This window comes from Lagenorhynchus albirostris, chromosome 2 (assembly GCF_949774975.1).
Source record: "Lagenorhynchus albirostris chromosome 2, mLagAlb1.1, whole genome shotgun sequence".
NCBI lineage: Eukaryota > Metazoa > Chordata > Mammalia > Artiodactyla > Delphinidae > Lagenorhynchus > Lagenorhynchus albirostris.
The window spans coordinates 157,569,379-157,590,492 of NC_083096.1; the positions used below are offsets into that span (position 1 = coordinate 157,569,379).

General features: G+C 36.4%; 1 protein-coding gene across 1 annotated transcript in view; it reads right to left on the minus strand.

Moving 5' to 3' along the window:
- The window catches only part of AGO3 (argonaute RISC catalytic component 3), a 127,943-nt gene that overhangs the window by 87,616 nt on the left and 19,213 nt on the right, over positions 1–21,114 (minus strand). Inside the window, exons 2-3 of the mRNA XM_060140571.1 lie at positions 19,432–19,603; positions 1,429–1,549 (exon numbers count right to left, since the gene is read on the minus strand). Of these exons, the coding sequence (XP_059996554.1) occupies positions 1,429–1,549; positions 19,432–19,603 (293 nt within the window). The remainder of the gene's footprint in view (positions 1–1,428; positions 1,550–19,431; positions 19,604–21,114) is intronic.

The window sequence follows — 21,114 nt, forward strand, 5'->3', positions numbered from 1 at the left end:
AGAAATTGTGACACACGTGACAACATGAATGAACCTTGAGGACATTATGCTAAGTAAAATAATCCAGTCACAAAAGGACAAATACTGTATGGTTCCACTTATACGAGGTCCCTAGAGTAAATCTATGTTCAAATGGGAAAGCAACCCGAGTGTCCATCAACAGATGAACGGATAAGTAAAATGTAGTATACACATACAATGGAATACTATTCAGCCTTAAAAAGGGAGGAAATTCTGACACATGTCACAACATGGATTAACCTTGAGGATACTATGCTAAGTGAAATAAGCCAATCACAAAAGACAAAACACTATGATTCCACTCATATGAGGTACTAAGAGAGGTCAAATTCATAAAGACAGAAAGTAGAATGGTGGTTGCCAGGGCCTGAGGGGAGGGAAGATGGGGAGTTAAGTGTCTAATGTGTACAGAGTTACAGCTTTACAAGATGGAGATGGATGATGGTGATGGTTGTAAATGTACTTTGACACTGAACCATACCTTAAAAATGGCTCAAATGATAAACTTTATGTTATGTGTATTTTACCACAATTAAAAAAAATATGATCTCCCCACAAAAGAAAGAAGAATAACTTGAAAGGAGAAACTTGGCAGATACCAACTTAACCAAGTGATCGAAGTTAACATCACCGTTAATGGAACAAATACATATTATGTGCCTCCTGATACGATGCACTATTAAGGAAAGAACACTTACGTAATATTCCTGCCAAAAAAGCTTACTCAGAATCTAACCAAGAGGAAGCACCAGAAAAACACAGAGGGACATCCTACAAAATAACCTGCCTGTAATCTTCAACCATGTTAATGTCATAAAAGAAAAAAAAAAAAAGGCTGGGAAATTGTTCCAGAATAAAGAAGACTAAAAAGACGTAACATCTAAATACATTCAGGAACCTGGATTGGATTCTGTACTAAAGGGAAAAAAAAATGCTGAAGGACATCATTGGAATAAATGGCAAAAATGGAATAGGGGCAGATTAGACAAAAATATATCAATGTAAAATTTAGGGAAGTTAGTAACTGTACTATGGTTTTTATCCTTGCTCTTAGGAAAAACACATTAAAGGGCATAATGTATAAAACCTACTCTTGAATGGTCCAGGAAAAAATAAGTATGTATATGTATCTCTATATATAGCTGTCTCTATAGATACAAAGAAAGTAAAAGAGAAAGGAAAGAGAATGATAAAACAAATGTGGCAAACTTTTAAGAACACTGATGAATCTGGGTATACATGAGTTCTCTGCATGATTCTTACAACTCTTCTTTGAGTTTGAAATTATTTCAAAATAAAAAGTTAAAATAGATAAATGATACATATATAGACTACAATAAAATGGCAATAAGTGCATTTAAAAGACATTGCAAAAGTATAGCTTTCTGATAAAGGAATGCATCTTACCCCTGTAGTTGCCACAGGAAGTGGATTGGCTGTGTAAAGGCTTCTTTTTCCATCATAAACTGGTCTACGGTCCCCAAATATAGTTACTTTAAAATGCTGAACCATTGAGTCAACCACCTCCCTAAAAAAGGGAAAAAATGCATTCATATAATCCTCTGCATGATGAAATACAAAAATCTTACCTAAAGTAATTTCTTACACTATTTAAAGCTGTCCAAATTCTAAAAGATAATCATACATGGTAAAGATTTTGCTTTCAGGACCATGGCTTAGGATACCAGAAAGATTGATTTCTGGAAGGGATGATATGAATTTCACAAAAGACAGAGAAGAATGAATCCAGTGAATTACTTAATCATTTTGGGACACAGTTGACCTGCAAAATATTATCCTTATAAACTGATCCAAAATCCCTTTCACCATCTCTAAGCACTACCTGACACATTCACCTCTCTTTATCAAAGAATATCATGCTCTTTCCTTTGTGCTCAAATAGCACCTAGTACATATATCTATTAGAACACTTTCTTCACTGTATTATAATTATTATTATATACTTCACTTCTACTAGACTGTGAGATTTTAAGAGCAATAAACACACCTGTATCCTGTACCCGCCCCATTCCTCTACCCACCCATTCTTCCAATGGTATCTAGCCAGTAAGGATATTTTGAAACCTCCATTTTTTTACCCAGCAAACATTTTTATCCTATATACTTACATGGAATGATATTAAAGCTTTTTCAGACATTTAAAAAAATTTGCAGACTACAGAGAGAATAATACCAAATATCCACAAATCAATATTTATTTTTACGTACACATAATTTGTAAAAGCAGTGGAAAGATATCTAGAAGGGTATGTACCAAACAGATACAGTGGTTAGTTACCTCTGGAGAAAGAAGTGAAGAGAAGAATGATTTTTTATTTTGTTTACACAATCTAAATATATTACAATGACAGTACACTCACATAGTACTGGTATAATTTACAATACATTTAAAAGAATGGGAAAAATATTCAATTCTAGCCCAGTGAAGCAGAAGAGAAAGGAGAGAAAAAAGCATTTTCTGGAACAAAATAATTAAGCTGATTTGATACCCAGAGGAATTTTCCAAATGCTCAAAATTTCTATTTCCCCGCCTTTCAATTTTATTTTGCAAGTATTTCTTGCACCAGTCTTCTACTTTCCATTCCCAATTACCATCATCCTAAATTAAAACCTCATGTTCTAGTACCTGAATTATTTTAAGTTTCTTGTTTTTTATGCCTTTAATTTTTTCTTCTCCGGCCCAACTTATATCCCACTGCCAAATGAGTCTCCAAACCCCACTTTTATTCTCCAGGTACAAAAGCTTAAGTTAATCATGCTCCTCAGTTCATGCCACATTATCATCATTCATCTATATAAGACTCCTCTTCTAACTAATTGATTTCTTTCCTTCCATATTCATTTCTTATTCCCATTCTTCCTAATAAGTTATTTTTTCTAATGTGTTTGATAAACATTCTTCTGTTTGCATATATTCCTAGCTTTAACCTCTGCACTAGGTTTTTAAAATCTGTTCACGTTGCTGTGGGACACTTAGTTCCTTGTGATGCAAAGTACTCCACATGCTGTCTACTTACTCTCCCAGCAATACAGACTCAGAGAACAGTCAGCCACCAAAACAATGCTACAATGCAATATCCCCTTCTATGTCCCCTTATGAACTTGTGTGAGAATTAATCCGGCTATATATACCCAGGAACAAAACTGTTAGGTCCAAGTGAATTTTATCAACTAAATGATGAAGAACTGCCAAACTGCTCTGCAGAATGGCTGCACTGAACAATCCTCCTGGAGGTTCCTATTTCCCTACATCCCAGACAAGATTTGGCATTATCCAGCTTTGCTTTCTAATTTTTGCTAGCCCAGTAAATTATTTGCCAGCCCAATAAAAGCTTGTTTTATTTAGATTTCTCTTATTACTAATGAATTTGAGCATCCCTTCATTATTTGTGTTTCTTCTCTTGTGAATTCCCTGTTTGTTTCCTTTGTTCATTGTCTATTGGGGTCCCAGTTTTCTTGTTGAATTGAAGGAGTTTCTTTGATATTCTAATGTTAATTCATTTAACAGGTTTAGTTGTTGCAAATATCTTCCCCCAAATGTTACCTACCTGTTAACAATGTCCATGTATTTACTGAACTGAAATCTTTAATGCTGTATCATCAAATTAATCATTTTTTAACCTTATGGTTTCATACTTTTAAGGTTTTAAGAAATAATTTGCAAATATTAACTCACAAAGATGTACTATGTTTCATTAACTCTATAATTTTATCTATATTATGTTGGTCACTAATCCATTTGAGGTTCTTCTTTATAAACAGTATTATGTAAGAAATCAATTTTATTTTTCTCCCTACCAGTCTTCCCACACCATCTACTAAACAATCTATATTTAACTGATCAATTTATAATGCCAGTTTATCTTATTAAGTTCTGATCTGAGTTCTCTATGCTGTCCCAGTGGTCTCCTTGTCTGTTCTTGGACAAGTATCATATGTTTTCATGATTACTGGAGTGTTTTATTATGTTGTAATGCGGGGTAGGGCAAGTTCCTTTTCTTTCTCTAAGATATCAATAACTTGGAAATTCATGGAAACATTTATTCAAAATAAATTTCGAGTCCTCCCCCACTGCCCCAAACTATCAATACAATAAGGAAAAGAAACATATCTAGTGCTCTACATATAGTAAACAATCAAAAAATATCTGTTGGGACTTCGCTGGTGGCGCAGTGTTTAAGAATCCGCCTGCCAATGTAGGGGATACGGGTTCGAGCCCTGGTCTGGGAGGATCCCACATGCTGTGGAGCAGCTAAGCCCGGGCGCCACAACTACTGAGTCCATGAGCCACAACTACTGAGGCCCGCGCGCCTACAGCCCCATGCTCCGCAACAAAGAGAGGCCACCGCAGTGAGAAGCCGTGCACCACAACGAGGAGTGGCCAACCCCCCCCCCACCCCCGTCACAGCTGGAGAAAACCCGCACACAGCAACAAAGACCCAACCCAGCCAAAAATAGATAAATAAATTTATTTTTTTTAAAATCTGTTGGTTAAGAAACCCTCAAATAATACAAACTCGAGAGACAGGGCTAGTATGCTAAAAACAAATTAGTGTATTAAAAGCTACTGACAAACTACCACAATAAACAAAATAAAAGAAGATGAAACATAATACGGGTAACTGTAAAGTCTAAACACTTATGTTTGAAAAGTTCAACTGCAATAAGAACAAATTAGAGGATCTAAACTTACCCACTGCTCTCCTGCAAAGGGGATTTAGGTGACTATAAATCCAAAATCAACTAATACTGTGATGTAGTTTCTTCAGAATTAAAGAACTCAGGTTGCATATATTCAAATACCCAGTATAAGGCAGGTAACCATCCCATCAAATATTACACAGGTCATTTCAAACTGGAGTACTCTGTTCAATTTGGAAAAAACTTAAGACCCTAACAAATGAAATATAATCATAAAAAGGTAATCCTGATAGAAACTCACATAATATGAGCAAAAATAAATCAAATTAAGGACTCTTAGTCTAGAATAGGAAAGAGTCAAAGGAAATTAGAGAAGTCTTCAGCTATTTTGACAGACTGTCATGTGAAAAACTGCGTAGAGTATCTTCCTTGTATGGGAGGACAGAATTAGGACAAATAGTTGGAAAATATTAAGAAGCTAGATTTTGGAACAAAAATTTCCAACATTTGCTAACCACCAGAGTTATTCACGAGTGGATTACACTATCTCATAAAGTACCTGAGTTCATCCTTGCTAGAACTGTTCAAAAAGCACTTATGTCAGAGAAGATACCGACTAGAAGATTGAAATGAATAATGTCTACAATCCCCTCTAACAGCAAAATTTAATTAAGAGAATATCAAATAATGAAACTGCAGATCATAGCATCAGATACAGAAACTCCTTTATAAATAATTACACTAAATATTGATTTGAACTTAAGGCTTCTGAGCCTTTACAGAATGGTATTAGAATTCTATGTACATTGGGCAATTTTAACTTTAATCTCTTACTAATATGATATAATTAAATGATATATTTAGACTTTTAATGGAACTTTATTATGCAAATTAACAAAATGACAAATGCAGGAACTGCAACTTGTCTTTTTTTTTTGCGGTATGCGGGCCTCTCACTGCTGTGGCCTCTCCCGTTGCAGAGCACAGGCTCCGGGTGCGCAGGCTCAGCAGCCATGGCTCACAGGCCCAGCCGCTCCGCGGCATGTGGGATCCTCCCGGACCGGGGCATGAACCCGCGTCCCCTGCATCGGCAGGCGGACTCTCAACCACTGCACCACCAGGGAAGCCCAACTTGTCATTTTTTATCTCAAATGATACTATAGCAAAGCGTAGTTTATTAGAATATTCATCAGGCAGGCATGTGAAACTAGAGGAAAAACTCTCTAAAACAGTAATTTATCTAGTCATCTAGTCAGCTGTAGCAGCAAAGGTACTCACTATATTATGAAGAAAGTTTGAACTGAGAAATGGCCAACTTGAGGAGCCTTTAAAATATGTGGTAACATATGTACTGGAGAAAAAATAAGTAGACATGAGTTTTTAGTCCCACTCTGCCACTAAATTGTTGGGAAATTTACTTGGCCTCTCTGAATTTAGTTCCTTTATCAATAAAAATGAGATAATAGTCTCAGGGCTGTTATAGGGACCATGTGGGATATTAGTGGAAGTACCTTGGGGGAAAATGGTAAATATGTATCATACTATTTTTATATAAAAATTTAAGCACAATTATCTCAAAATTGTACTTCAAGAATGATACTGAGGTACGGAAGTCTTCCTAACAACAAACATACATTACAATGCAGTAGCATCAAATATAGTAAATAATACAAACAATGAATTCTGCTAATTAACAGAAACTGTGAACTGAATTTTCCCTACATTGTAGTTTGTGGAGCACTAGTCTTTTATTATAACAATGAACAATGAGGGGAGGAATCGTTTGTTCAAATGTAGAAATTTCAGGATAACATTTTAAGTGTGTACTGTTAAGCCAGCTTCTTAGCTTACAATAAAAAGTAAAGCTACCAAAACCAAAATACATAAAATATTTTAACTTCTAAAGCAGTATGTAGGAAAGAAATTTGGGAAAGAAAATCTGAGTAACTGGGTGTAAGAACTTCTAACCAATCTTTAGTGGCTTCCTTTTTTTTTTGCTGTACACGGGCCTCTCACTGTTGCGGCCTGTCCCGCTGCGGAGCACAGGCTCCGGACGCGCAGGCTCAGTGGCCATGGCTCACGGGCCCAGCTGCTCCGTGGCATGTGGGATCCTCCCGGACCAGGGCACGAACCCGTGTCCCCTGCATCAGCAGGTGGACTCTCAACCACTGCGCCACCAGGGAAGCCCAGTGGCTTCCTTTTACTAATAACCTTAGTCCGAAGAGGGAAGAATTCTTGCAGAGAATAATATGATGCATTTTTGTAGAACCTCAGGACAGAATTTTAAAATCCTGAAGAATATCTGGCAATCACTACAAAAATGGAACCTCCCTGAGTACATTAGGTCTTACACAGGGCTACAGCCTACCTTCCCACTCTTACCTCAACCACCACTTCCTATATTCTGGTACCAAGTCTTTTGACTCCATCATGCTCTGGTGCACAGACTGTAAAGTAAAATTTAATATTGTTTTCAGTAAGTTCCACTTTACCACCTGACTCATACAGCAGAAAAATGGTAGGAGAGGGAAACTTTAACGTAAAAAGGAGAGGAAATTATTTTCCTGTTAATTGTTACTATAAACTCACAGAGACCCATCTTCATCTTGTTTTTAGGTACCTCTTAATTCTCTGCTCCCAAAAGGTAGAATGGGAAATATTATTTTAGTCTTTAGGAGAAAACGTAAAATAGTATTTTCCTCTAAAAGTGACTATTCACCTTAGTTTAGTATTCCCAGCTACAATAAATTAACCTGCCACTATAATACAGACAGAACAAAGGAAGGTTGCTAAGGTATAACAAGATGCTAAAATCACCCAGAAGTTTATAAAACACAGCGAAAACAGCTGACAGCCTCTCCTAGTATCCTTCTAACCTCTAATTTATCTTCATAACTCTGTACCAAGTAGCAGAGAAGGTAGCCATACCTTTGCATCAAGTTAAAGTTTAAAGATGCAGAGTAGAGGAGAAAGGAGTTATACTTTAGATCAACTTTTTAATACCTTATAAAATTTGTAGTACATCAGAGCATTTTACCATAAACTATCTTCACTGCTAATTCATATGGGTGTGAATTCTTTCATAATCTTATATAACCACACTAGCTAATCTAGTAACCATTTCTAGTATTCACAAACAATTGATAGATTACTTTAGACTGAGCAACAGATTTTTAACTCAGTGTGGCTTATACTAACAATTCTCCTCTAGAACACTTCTCCCTCAGGCCACCATTGACTTCTTAATAGACATAGCCTCTTTTCAGTCTCTACGTTCCTCGCTTCTTTTAGCATTTGCCACTGTGATCAATCCTTGAAAATCACAGTCCGTCCTTTACTTTCTCTGAACAGCTTCTACTTTGTCCTGGTTCTCCTACCTTTGCAATCTTTAAGTGTCTTCACTGGCAACCTGAAACAACAGTATCCCCAGAGATCTATTCTCAGTTTTCTTATCTTGACGCTACACATTCTCCCTAGCTTTTAACTATCACCTATATGCTGACACATCTCAAATCTCAATCTTGACTTATTTCCTGAGCTCTAGGCGCTTATTTCCAATAATCGATTGAACTTATCCATTTTGATGTTTCTTACACAATTCAACCTCCAAATAGTCAAGAGAAAATAAAAAACTTGGTCCTTTCACCATCTGTATTTCTGTTAAAGCCATCAACATTGTACAAGCAAGGAACTATGAAGCCATTCTTATCTCTTCCCTTTCTCTACACACCTAAATTATTCATTCTTCTTCTAAATCTTACATCTAAGCCTTTGCTCCACCGCCACTGCCACTGCTACTAGTTAAGTCTTAGAACACACTATCTCTAATCTAAAAAAGTAGGTACCAAACACGAATTTGAAAAGATACAAGCACCACGATGTTCATAACAGCAGTATTTGCAATAGCCAAGACATGGAATCAACCCAAGTGCCCATCAACAAATGAATGGATAAAGATGTGGTGTATGTGTGTAAACACACACACACACACACACACACACACACACACACACAGAGATAATGGAATATTACTCAGCCATTAAAAAGAATGAAATTCTGCCATTTGCAGGAACATGAATGGACCTAGAGAATATTACGCTTAGTGAAATAAGTCAGACAGAGAAAGACCAAATACTGTATGATATCATTTATATGTGTAATCTTAAAAATAATACAAATGAATGTATATGCAAAACAGAAACAGACTCACAGCTATAGAAAACAAACTTCAGTTACCAAAGGGGAGTGAAGAGGGGGGAGGAACAAATTAGGGCTATGGGATTAACAGATATAAAGTACTATGTATAAAATAGGTAAGCAACAAGGATATATTTCATAGCACAGGGAATTATAGCCATTATCTTGTAATAACTTATAATGAAGTATAATCTGCAAAAATACTGAATCACTGTTATACACCTGAAACTAATATTGTAAATCAACTATACTACAAATTAAAAAAAATAGGGGACTTCCCTGGTGGTCCAGTGGTTAAGAATCCCTCTTCCAATGCAGGGGATGCGGGTTCGATCCCTGGTCGGGGAACTAAGATCCCACATGCCGCGGGGCAACTGAGCCCACGAGTCACAACTAGACAGAAGCCCGCGCACCGCAACAAAAGATCCCGTATGCTGCAACTAAGACCCAACGCAGCCAATAAATAAATATTAAAAAAAAAAGTATTAGAGGTGCTAGTGGCTATGCTGGAGTATGAGAAAAAATGGTTAGAAGTATTTATATTTAATTTTCATCTAACAATTACAAATTGAGATGGACTAAAATTCATGAATAAGGATTGACACTGGTATCCTCATTTAGTCCACATCTGACGATCAGGTGTAACATAGGTAGGTACACAAGGAATCCTAAGACAATAATGGGAGTTCTGCAACATAAGAGTTAACAGTGGAACTCCCACTCATTCATGCATCTTCAGCATGTTGTAACTTATTTCCGTTCAAGTGTGTGGCACATATTCTATCAGGTTTTGGTACAGTAATCAGAACACGTCAGATTACTAAATCTATTCTTAAATAGTTTATTTCAAAATATTGTTTCCCACCTTTAATTTTTCAATAGTTATGCAATGTTAGAATAGTAGTACATGTCCATAAATTAAAAATTTTTAAATGTGTGTGTGTATTTATTTATTTATTTATTTATTGTTGAATGCATGGGTAAGTATGTTTTAACTAATAGGGATGCAAGATCAAAAGTTTGAAGACTACTGCAATCGCCTTCCAAATGTTCTCCATGACCCCGGTCTTTCTCTTCTCTAATTCATTCTCCCCACTGCCATTAGAAATGCTTCTTTTTTTTTTTGGCTGCATCATGCCACTTGCAGGATCTTAGTTCCCTGACCAGGGATTGAACCTATGTCCTTGGCAGTGAAAGCATGGAGTCATAACCATTGGACCACCAGGGAATTCCCTAGAAATGCTTTTATAGAACCCTTGTACACTGTGAGTGGGAATGTATATTGGTGCAGTCACTATGGAGAATAGCACAGAGGTTCCTCAAAAATCTAAAAACAGAGTTGCCATATGATCCGGCAATCCCACTCCTGGGCATATACCCAGACAAAACTATAATTCGAACAGATACATGCACCCCTATGTTCAATGCAGCACTATTTACAATAGCCAAGACATGGATACAATCTAAATGTCCATCGACAGATGAAAGGCTAAAGAAGATGTGATATATATACAATGGAATATTACTAAGCCATTAAAAAGAATGAAATAATGCCATTTGCAGCTACATGGATGGACCTAGATATTATCATACTAAGCGAAGTAAGTCAGAAAGAGAAAGACGAATACCATATGATATCACTTATACACGGAATCTAAAATATGACACATATGGGAATTCCCTGGCAGTCCAGTGGTTAGGATTCTGCGCTTTCACTGCTGAGGGCCTGGGTTCAATCCCTGGTCGGGGAACTAAGATCCCACAAGCTGCGTGGTACAGCAAAAGAAAAAAAAAAGACACATATGAACTTATCCACGAAACAGAAACAGACTCACAGACATAGAGAACAGACTTGTGGTTGCCAAGGGGGAGGGCGGAGGGGAGGGTTGGACTGGAGTTTGGGACTAGCAGACGCAAACTATTATATATAGAATAGATAAACAACAAGGTCCTACTGTATAGCACAGGGAACTATATTCAGTACTCTGTAATAAACCATAAAGGAAAAGAATATGAAAAAGAATGAACACACACACACACACACACACACATAAAAAAACTGAATCACTTTGCTGAGCACCAGAAAATAAGACAACATTGTAACTCAACTATAATCCAATTAAAAAAAAAAAACACTGAAAAGAAAGAAAGAAAGAAATGCTTTTAAATATAGGTGTTCCTCATTTGCTCAAAAGCCTCCAGTGGCTCTCTACTCTTTCTGAATTCACAAGCCTTGGCATGGATTTAAGATCCTTTATAACCTACTTGCTGGCCAACTTTTTCAGACTCTAGCTACTCTATTTATACTGGCCTATTTCTGTTACATAAACATGTCACACCTTTGCTCATGCTCTCTCTCTATGGATTATTCTTTCCCTTAGTCCACTGGGTAACTATTCAGCTCAGGTAACAATGTCATGTACCCTATCTTCCTCGCTAACCAAAAGCAGGAATCTTTTATCACAGCATATACTGCACATCTCACAGAACTTGTCATTCTATACAGACTATATAATCCTTGGCAGGAATCATGTCTTATTTATCTTGTTATCTCCAGAACTTAGCACAGTGCCTGACACAAACAGGGGCACAATAAGTTAAACAGTTAATGAAAACATAGGGAAGTTTTTAAAAATTATCTTTTTAAAAGTTACTGCAGGCTTTAGAATTACAGTTCTAGTCAGGATCCATATATCCTGAAATCTAGTACTAATAGCATTCTGCTTTGGTACAATAATATGGTACATTCAGATAACTGCTTTAAATTAATTTAACTCAGCCTAAGAAAAAAAATGGAGCATACTAGAAGTAAACAAGTCAAGGCACATCCTACAATGGAATACTATACAGCTGTTATTGTAATTTAAATCTACACAAATAGATAGATATTAGGAAAAAACCCTACCTACTAGTCCCTGATGTTCAGACATATATTTATTTATAAGACTATCTTTGAATTTCAAATATATTGTAGGAATATTAGCCAAAAGGTTAATTTCTACTGAGTAATTTATTTAAATGCTACTTTAAAAGAATCTTGAGATTTGAAATAATCACCATCTATTAGCTTTCCTATCTTCCAAGTGACTAACAACTAACAAGGAAAATAAAATTTGCTTTTTTTTTAACTGACATATTTTGCATGATATAGTTTCCCCAAGATAGCTAAACGTTCAAAACTATACCATTTGATTTTCACCGGCAGTGTTTTCTGGTGTATGTCTTCTAAATCATTTTAATCAGAAGCATACCCCTCTACAGATAAGACACCAAAAGAACAGCTGGCAAAAGAAAAAAATAATTGTACTTCATCAAAATGAAAAATGTGGGCCTCCCTGGTGGCGCAGTGGTTGAGAGTCCGCCTGCCGATGCAGGGGACACGGGTTCGTGCCCCGGTCTGGGAAGATCCCACATGCCGCGGAGCGGCTGGGCCCGTGAGCCATGGCCGCTGAGCCTGCGCGTCCGGAGCCCGTGCTCCGCAGCGGGAGAGGCCACAACAGTGAGAGGCCCGCGTACCGCAAAAAAAAAAAAAAAAAAAAAAAGAAAAAAAAAAGAAAAAGAAAAAAAATGTTTGTGTTTCAGAGGATACCATCAAGAAATTGAAAAGGCAGCACAAGGAATATAGCCAATATTTTAAAATAACTTTGTATGGAATATAATCTATTAAATATCAAATCACTATTTTATATACCTGAAACTAATAATATAATATTGTAAATAAACCATATTTCAATTAAAAGAAAAAAGAAAAAATTTTTTAAAAGGAAGTAAAAAGGCAAGGTGCAGAAAGGGAGAAAATTTTTGCAAATCATCTTATCTGATAAGGTATAAAGAACTCCTACAACTCAGTAACAAAAAGGCAAATGATCCAATTTAAAAATGGGCAAAAGACCTGAATAGACATTTCTCTGAAAATATACAAATAGCCAATAAGTGCACAAAAATATGGTCAATATCACTAGCCATCAGGGAAATGCAAATCAATGTAACAATGAGATACTACTTAACAGTCACTATGATGGCTATAATCAAAAAGACAGATAAATGTTAATGAGGATGTAGAGAAACTGGAATCACCACACACTGCTAATAGAAATGTAAAATGATACAGCCACTTTAGAAAAGAGTCTGGCAGTTCCTCAAAAGGTTAAACATAGAGTTACCATATGATTCCCCTCTTGGGAATACACTCAAGAGAAACGAAAACACGTCCCACACAAAATTCTGTACATGAATGTGCATAGCAGCATAATTAAGAGCCAAAATGTGTAAACAACTCACATGTCCACCAACTGATGAACTGATACACAAAATGTCCATACAATGGAATATCATTAAGCAATAAAAAGGAATGAAGTACTAATACATGTTACAACATTATGTGAAAACGTGAAATGGGGCTTCCCTGGTGGCGCAGTGGTTCAGAGTCCACCTGCCGATGCAGGGGGACATGGGTTTGTGCCCCGGTCCGGGAAGATCCCACATGCCGCGGAGCGGCTGGGCCCGTGAGCCTTGGCCGCTGAGCCTGCGCGTCCAGAGCCTGTGCTCCGCGACGGGAGAGGCCACAACAGTGAGAGGCCCGCGTACCGCAAAAAAGAAAAAAGCAAAAAAAACGTGAAATGGGGCTTCCCTGGTGGCGCAGTGGTTGAGAGTCCGCCTGCCGATGCAGGGGACACGGGTTCGTGCCCTGGTCTGGGAAGATCCCACATGCCGCGGAGCGGCTGGGCCCGTGAGCCATGGCCGCTGAGCCTGTGTGTCTGGAGCCTGTGCTCCGCAACGGGAGAGGCCACATCAGTGAGAGGCCTGCATACCACAAAAAAAAAAAGAAACAAAAACGTGAAATGAAAGAGGTCGGTCACACAGAGGCCACATATTGTATGATTCTATTTATATTTAAATGTCCAGAAAAGGCAAATCTACAGAGAGAGAGAGTAGATTAGTGTTGGGCAGGGACTGCAGGGAGGGAGGCAATGGGGAGTGACTGCTAGTGAGTATGGGATTTCTTTGGTGGAGGACAAAATGTTCTAAAGTATGACTGCAGTGACAGTTGTACATTATCACTGTGAACATACTAGATGCCACTGAATTGCACACTTTAAATGAGTGAATAGTGTAGTACGTGAATTTTATATCAATAAGGATGTTATTTAAAAGAAGAATGTCCTGTACTTCCCTGGTTGCGCAGTGGTTGAGAGTCCACCTGCCAATGCAGGGGACACGGGTTTGATCCCTAGTCTGGGAAGATCCCACGTGTCGTGGAGCAACTAAGCCCACGAGCCACAACTACTGAGCCCGCGCGCCTAGAGGCCGTGCTCTGCAACAAGAGAAGCCACTGCAGTGAGAAGCCCACGCACCGCAACGAAGACTCAAAGCAGCCAAAAAAAAGAAAACAAACAAACAAAAAAACCCAATGTGTTAAAAAAAAAAAGAATATCCCTTTCTTGGCACACTACCCTGTTATTACACTATGCCAATAATATTCCTAATAACAGTAGAAGAGAGTTTCTTCACTCTGACTTGCTATTTCTATTTAAAAGCTAAAATCATATCAATATAGATTTTTTCCTTCTAAGATTCAATCATTAGAATTACATTACATCCATATGCACTATGCACACTCAGCACTATGTCATTAATCATAATAGAATAGTAACAGCAATCATACTAGTACAATGACTATAAGATAATGCTTAATTTGTAAAAGAAAATTAAACCAAAAACTTCGATCACAATCTATTACCAACTATTTCAACATTCCTTCAAATCTTTATGCAAGGAGATCTTATATTTATAATCATGCTGCATACACAACTTTCCCCATCTATTTCACTATTTAACAATTTTGAATAAATATGGAACAGTCTATTCATGGTTTACCCTCATATATATTTAGTAGCTGGACAAACTAGCATAAAAATCTCAAGTTACAGATTTTATACTTTAGGTCATAATATTTCTAGAAATTAATTTTTAAGACCATTCACTTGTTAAAAGAAAACAAGAAACATCTGAAATCTGCTTTACATGCTCTTTTAACTAATGATGATTTTATAATCAAATCATTAAATTGGGAAAAAAAGAAACACATAGACACACACTCCCCAAAGAAGTGAGGAAAGGATAAAAAAGGCAACAGACAGAAAGTCTAAAGTAGAAAAATTGACTCACAAGATGATTCACAAGCATTTCCTGGATATTTTGTCCAAGAAAACTCTTCTGACTAAAGTGGAAACTTGTTTGGCTGCAATACATCATTCTACTATTATGATTAATGCCACAGTGCCAAATATTTGAGCATGTGGCATATGGACAAGAGAAACCTCATATGTGTTGATTTAAATACTGCTGCATTTTGGCCCATAACTGTTTAGTTCATATTGAAAAGGAATTGTAAAGTTCTATTTAGTTTCTTCTAACTTCTAGAATTCTAGTTGTTGAAGTGTAAGAACTGAACCAATTTAGGAAGCCCACCAACAATTTTAACTGACTAATTACATGATATTGCAAAAAGTGAAGACAAAAGCTAGGCTTTTGAAGAAAATAAAGGGAATAAGTTTTGTGGATGTTGACATAAAATTAAATCAATATTATTAACAAAGTATAAAGTTGGTTAAGCCAATTTTAGAGTCCCAAGGAAGTCCTATAGCTCCTATCAAAACTCAAATAAAAGGTACACGATAAAAAAAATTTCCATTTGGGAACATCTAAATTGCAGATCCTTTACTCCTACTGACAAATAACCTAAGAAGACAAAGCAACATAAAGATGAAATATAATTAGGGATGCCAAAAGGACTGTAAGTTAAAACCAGAATGTACCACACTAATTTATTATATACATTTTCCTCCCAAACTTAACCAACATGTTGAGCATCTACATATGAAACTCTATGGTACGCAACTTCATATACACACATATAACATGTGATTATTCCTCTACCAAAAAAAAGGTAGGAAAAAGAACAAACCTAATAAACAATTTTGTTCTTTTTTACCCAACGTTATTGTCAATGCCCTAGTCCCTCATAACTCATCTGAAATACTAAAAAAAATTTCAATTGACATCCCTCTAAGTCCCAAGCCTCCAACTCCTACCACTTCCTCAATTCCATCCCATTTTGTCTTCAAGTGATTTTGTTTTTCTAACATTTTCGTCATGTAATTTTCCTATTCAATAAATAATGTATAAGAATTCTTCACTATATACTGCTAAAGTTAGGGGCAATTTTTTCAGGCAGGGCAAGGTGAAGAGGCAATAATAAGGAATTCAGCTAAGAAATATCTGCCTTAGACATTCTATCAGTTAAGAGACTTCCTTAGATTAATAAATGCCCTTTAAAAATGTAAACATCTACCAGAAAGGTCAGAATTATCCTTCATTCAAATTTACACATTAACACCCCCATTTTGAGAAACAAGAAAAAGGGAATTTGAGAGTGCAGCATAAGACAGTTGGTCCCTGTAAGCCCAAAGACAGACAAAAGAGAAGGACACTAACATAAAGACTAACCTATATATCCTAGGAAAGAAGGGTAGGGAACTGAAAATCCATATCTAGGCATACAAAGCCCTCTATAATGTCCAGTTCTCTTTCCTGTCTCCTACCAACACACTCATCCCATTTTACTTTTATAAGCATTTCATTCATTTTACTGAGTATTTATTATGTGCCAATCATTGAGCTAAGATCAGGGCTACAAAGATGATGATAAAGAATATTACTTTTCATGAAGAGGTTACACTGAGAGAAGAGGGTAACAAATAACGCACTAAAAATACTGTAATGAAAGTGTACACCAACCAAGTACTACAAGGTCATAGTAGAATGAACTACCATCTGGCCTTTCGGCTGGAACCACCATCTTCCAATAATTCACCAAAATGACCAACACAAAGGGAAGGAGAAGGGGTACTTGCTATATGTTCTCTAGGCCTTTTAGAAAACACGGAGTTGTTCCTTTGGCCACATACATGCGAATCAAGAAGAAAGTGATATTGTAGATATCAAGCGAATGGGCACTGTTCCATAAGGAATGCCCCACAAATGTTACCATGGCAAAACTGGAAGAGTCTACAGTGTTACCTAGCACAATGTTGGCATCGTTGTAAACAAATAAGGGCAAGATTCTTGCCAAGAGAATTAATGTGCCTATCAAGCACATTAAGCACTCTAAGAGCCAAGACAGCTTTCTGAAATGTGTGAAGGAAAACGATCAGAAAAAGAAGGAAGCCAAAGAGAAAGGTACTTGGGTTCAGCTGAAGCGCCAGCCTGCTCCACCCAGAGAAGCACACTTCATGAGAACCAGTGGAAAGGAGCCTGAACTGTTGGAACCCATTACCTATGAATTCATGGCATGATGGGTGTAAAGAAAACAAAAGACCTGGACTGTACATATGTTTCTCTTAATTGAGTAGAAGTGTTGTGTCCCTTCTCCCAAAGAAATATTTAAAGCACATTTTAACTGTGTCCGAATTCAGTGGGTGATGTCTTTACTTTTCAAATTTAATTGTTTTTCTTCCTGAAAGATGTGAGGTAATTTGTTGTGCAATATACTCCACTGGTTAATAAACTGCCAAATATTATTTGTAAAAAAGGAAAAGAAAAAAAGAATGAACTACTATCTGACTATGGAGTTCAAAAGGTTTGTCTTGAAAAATAATAGAAGTTTGCCAGATAGGTAAGGGCAGAGAAGGCATTCCAGGTAGGAGTTGCAGAATATGAAAAAAGATAAAGGTTAGAGCCAAACTAAGAAAGGTATGCTATACTAAATTTGGGATATTATTCTGTAGGCAATAGGGAGCTGAATACATTTTAAAGCAGGGGAGTGATATAATCAGATTTCTTATTTAAAAGAATAACTACGCCAGAAGTATGGATACTTATCGAGAATGGGGAAAGAAAGAAATGTTAGGGGAGACCAATTTGAAGATCATTACAATAGTCTAGATAACAAATAAGGGTCTGAAACCAAGGTGGTAGCAGTATGGATGGAGAGGGGCCAAATTAGGGAATAATTTCTGAAACAGAAGCAATAGGACTTGATAACCAACAGGAGGAAAAAGGAAGGTCTATTTTGGGAATTTGGGTAGAGCAAAAGAATATAGTAGTATGAGTGGAGTGTGGGGATGGGGATTGAGAGAGTAAGTTGTTTTGACCTGTGTTTGAAGCACTTTATAGATATTCAGGTGTCAAGTCTGAAGCTCAGGAAAGAGGTGGAGGCTACAGCAAGATTAGGAAGTCATGTACTCACAGATGGTAGCTTATTGTAGTACCTGACCAGAACCTCCCCCCTTAAGCCTGGCTTAGGCTCACTAAACCTGGTTCTTCTCAATTGTTGTACCTTTGTTACTGCTGCCTCATCTTAAAAAAAAAAAAAAAAAAGTGTTCTCTTTATTACACGATCTGCAGTTCTACCAACTGTTTAGATTAGCCCAATTCCTTTCCTTCTTGCTTTACAAATATTTCTTAATGACTATCAAGTCAGGATTCTGGAGTGCTGGTCTCACCTTTGCTATTAGAAATGTTGTTGAGTAAGCCTCTCAACCTTTCTGGATTTCAGCTACAAAAAAGGTATCAGGAAAAAAAAAAAAGGCATCAGATTAGTTGATAATTTTAAGATTCCTCCACTTGTAATACTCCACAACTTGCTTCCTGACCTCAGAAAGAACTCTTTATTACATGTTAATTATAACACTCATATGATGGTCTTCTTTTATATGTTATTAAAAAGTCTCTTAGTGCTCATTCATGTCATATTTCTTATGTGTCTTATCTCTTCTACTAAATTACAAATTTCTTGACAGCAATAAATCTACGTTTTAAATGAAGGCTCTTAATAATAATACTTACTGAGTAAGAAAAGGCTGGGGTATTTGATAGTACAAACTAAAAGGCTAAGTTGAACATCATTGTTTTCTAAATATTTTGTCCATAAGTCATTTTTTTTTAAAAACCCTCCTTTGTGGTATACATCACGTCATAAATTCCTTTTCTGTTCCTGTATTATCTAAACCACATCCATATCCATAGTATTTGGGGGAAGTGAAAGAAGCTTATTGAAAGCAGATTGATAAATCTTTATATATCATACATACTTGTTCCTATAAAAGAGTAGGGAACAGTTAGGAGTTGAGGATCAGGAGAACAGAAGGCATGAAACCATGACAACCACCATCATCTTAAAGGGAACATCACGAAAGGGGTAAATAAGGTCGAGGTGGGGTGGGGAGAAAAAAGAAAGCACCGATAGATATTACCTAATAGCAAAGGAAAAAATGCTCAGTCTGATTTCAAGAGCACATAAAAATGACTTGCACCTTTTCTATTATCACAGAGAAAACATATGAATTTATGTTATAATGGAAAAATTTCAAGGCTGTTTGTAGATTTTTCCCATCATCACACCTCTGAAGTATAGTCAATTTCAAAGCAAATTACCATCTGTTCTTGGTCAAACTGTTAGACATTATCATTGCTATTTAGATATACAAGATAAACATAATTTCTAAAGCAAAGACAAATACCAAAAGCAAAAGATCTCTGAATTCTTACCTGTTCACTCTCCTAGGACACTTGTCTGGTTTAATATCTACCTCATAGAGGTAGACATCAATCTTTGGAATTTCAACTTGAAAACAGTTAGCCAGCAATTTAATGGGTTTGCCCATGGTGCCATAGCCAGGTCTTCTGGGCACCATGAGTAGGGGCTGGGCCCCAACAGGTCCTGCCAGGGAAGGGGAAAAAAAAGAGAGACACACTCTTACAAGCTGCATTTAATAATCTTGTCAACCAGAGTAAGTTAGAGTTTTAAGTACAGCTGATAATGCTTGAAGCCTAGTGCTGAAAGATGACATGGTTTCTAATACCAATTTCTTTCACCCCACTTTACTTTCCTCATTAAAACAAACATACAAAGAAACAAAAACTGGGTACCTTTGGACAATTGTTTTGGAAGGGGTAGAAAGGAGCACACAAACCCAGGTGAGCATAAACAAAGCACAAATCGTTATCTAAAATGTATGCAACCAATAGCAAAGTAAACTTAAAGAAGGGTAAGAGCAGATGAACAAAATAAAAACAATATACAATAAAAAGGAACAACAAACTCAATTATTTGAAAAGATAACTAAAATTGATAAATTCCAGTGACTTTTACAACAGAAGAAAAAAAGGCTTAAGTAACCAATATAAACGGGAAAAAAAGTATCAGTATTACTACAGATACAGAAGACATTACAAACATTGTTAATAAATTTGAAAGTTTGATGAAATAGACTAAGTCCTAGAAAGATACAGCTTACTGGTACACAAAAGCATATAAAATTTGAAAAGTTCTCTTTTCAAATAAAATGTAAAATGGTGCAGCTGTTTTGGAAAACAGTACAGTGGTTCCTCAAAATATTAAAAATAGAATTACCATACGATCTAGTAGATCCATGATCTACTTCTGGGTATAAACCCAAAAGAATTGAAAGCAGGGTATTGAAAAGATAATTATACACCTATGCTCATAGCAGTACTATTCACAATAGACGAAAGGTGGAAGCAACCTAAGTGTCCACTGACGCATGAATGGATAAAGAAAATCTGGTATATACCTATAATGGGGCATCAATCAGCCTTAAAAAGGAAGGAAATCCTGACACATGCTACAACATAGATGAACCTTGTAGAGGTCATGCTAAGTGAAATAAGCCAGTCACAAAAAGACACTGTATGATTCCACCTAATACCTAGAGTAGTCATATTCATAGAGACAAAGCAGAAGGGCGGTTGCCAGGGGCTGGGGGAAAAGGTAGAAAAAGGAATTGTTGCTTAATGAGTATAGTTTCAGTTTTGCAAAATGAAAAGAGTTCTGGCGATTGGTTGCACAACAATGTGAATGTACTTAAATACTACTAAATCGTACACTTAAAAATTGCTAAGACAGCAAATTTAATGTTATATATATTTTATCACAGTTAAGAAAAAAACAAATCCTAGGTGATATCTAACATTAAGTTTTTGAAGCTCAAAATGTTGTAGCTTTGTTAAACAAAATTCAAACAATAAATTCAGTTAGTAAATATTATCTAAATGAATTTACATTTAAAATATCTGAAAAGTCCTGTAACTATCTGAAAAAATTAAATCCACAATTAAAAATATTCACACACATGCACACACTAAATAATTCCAGATCCAGATGGCTTCACTAGAGAATTATACCAAACATTTAAGGAAAGAAATAATACT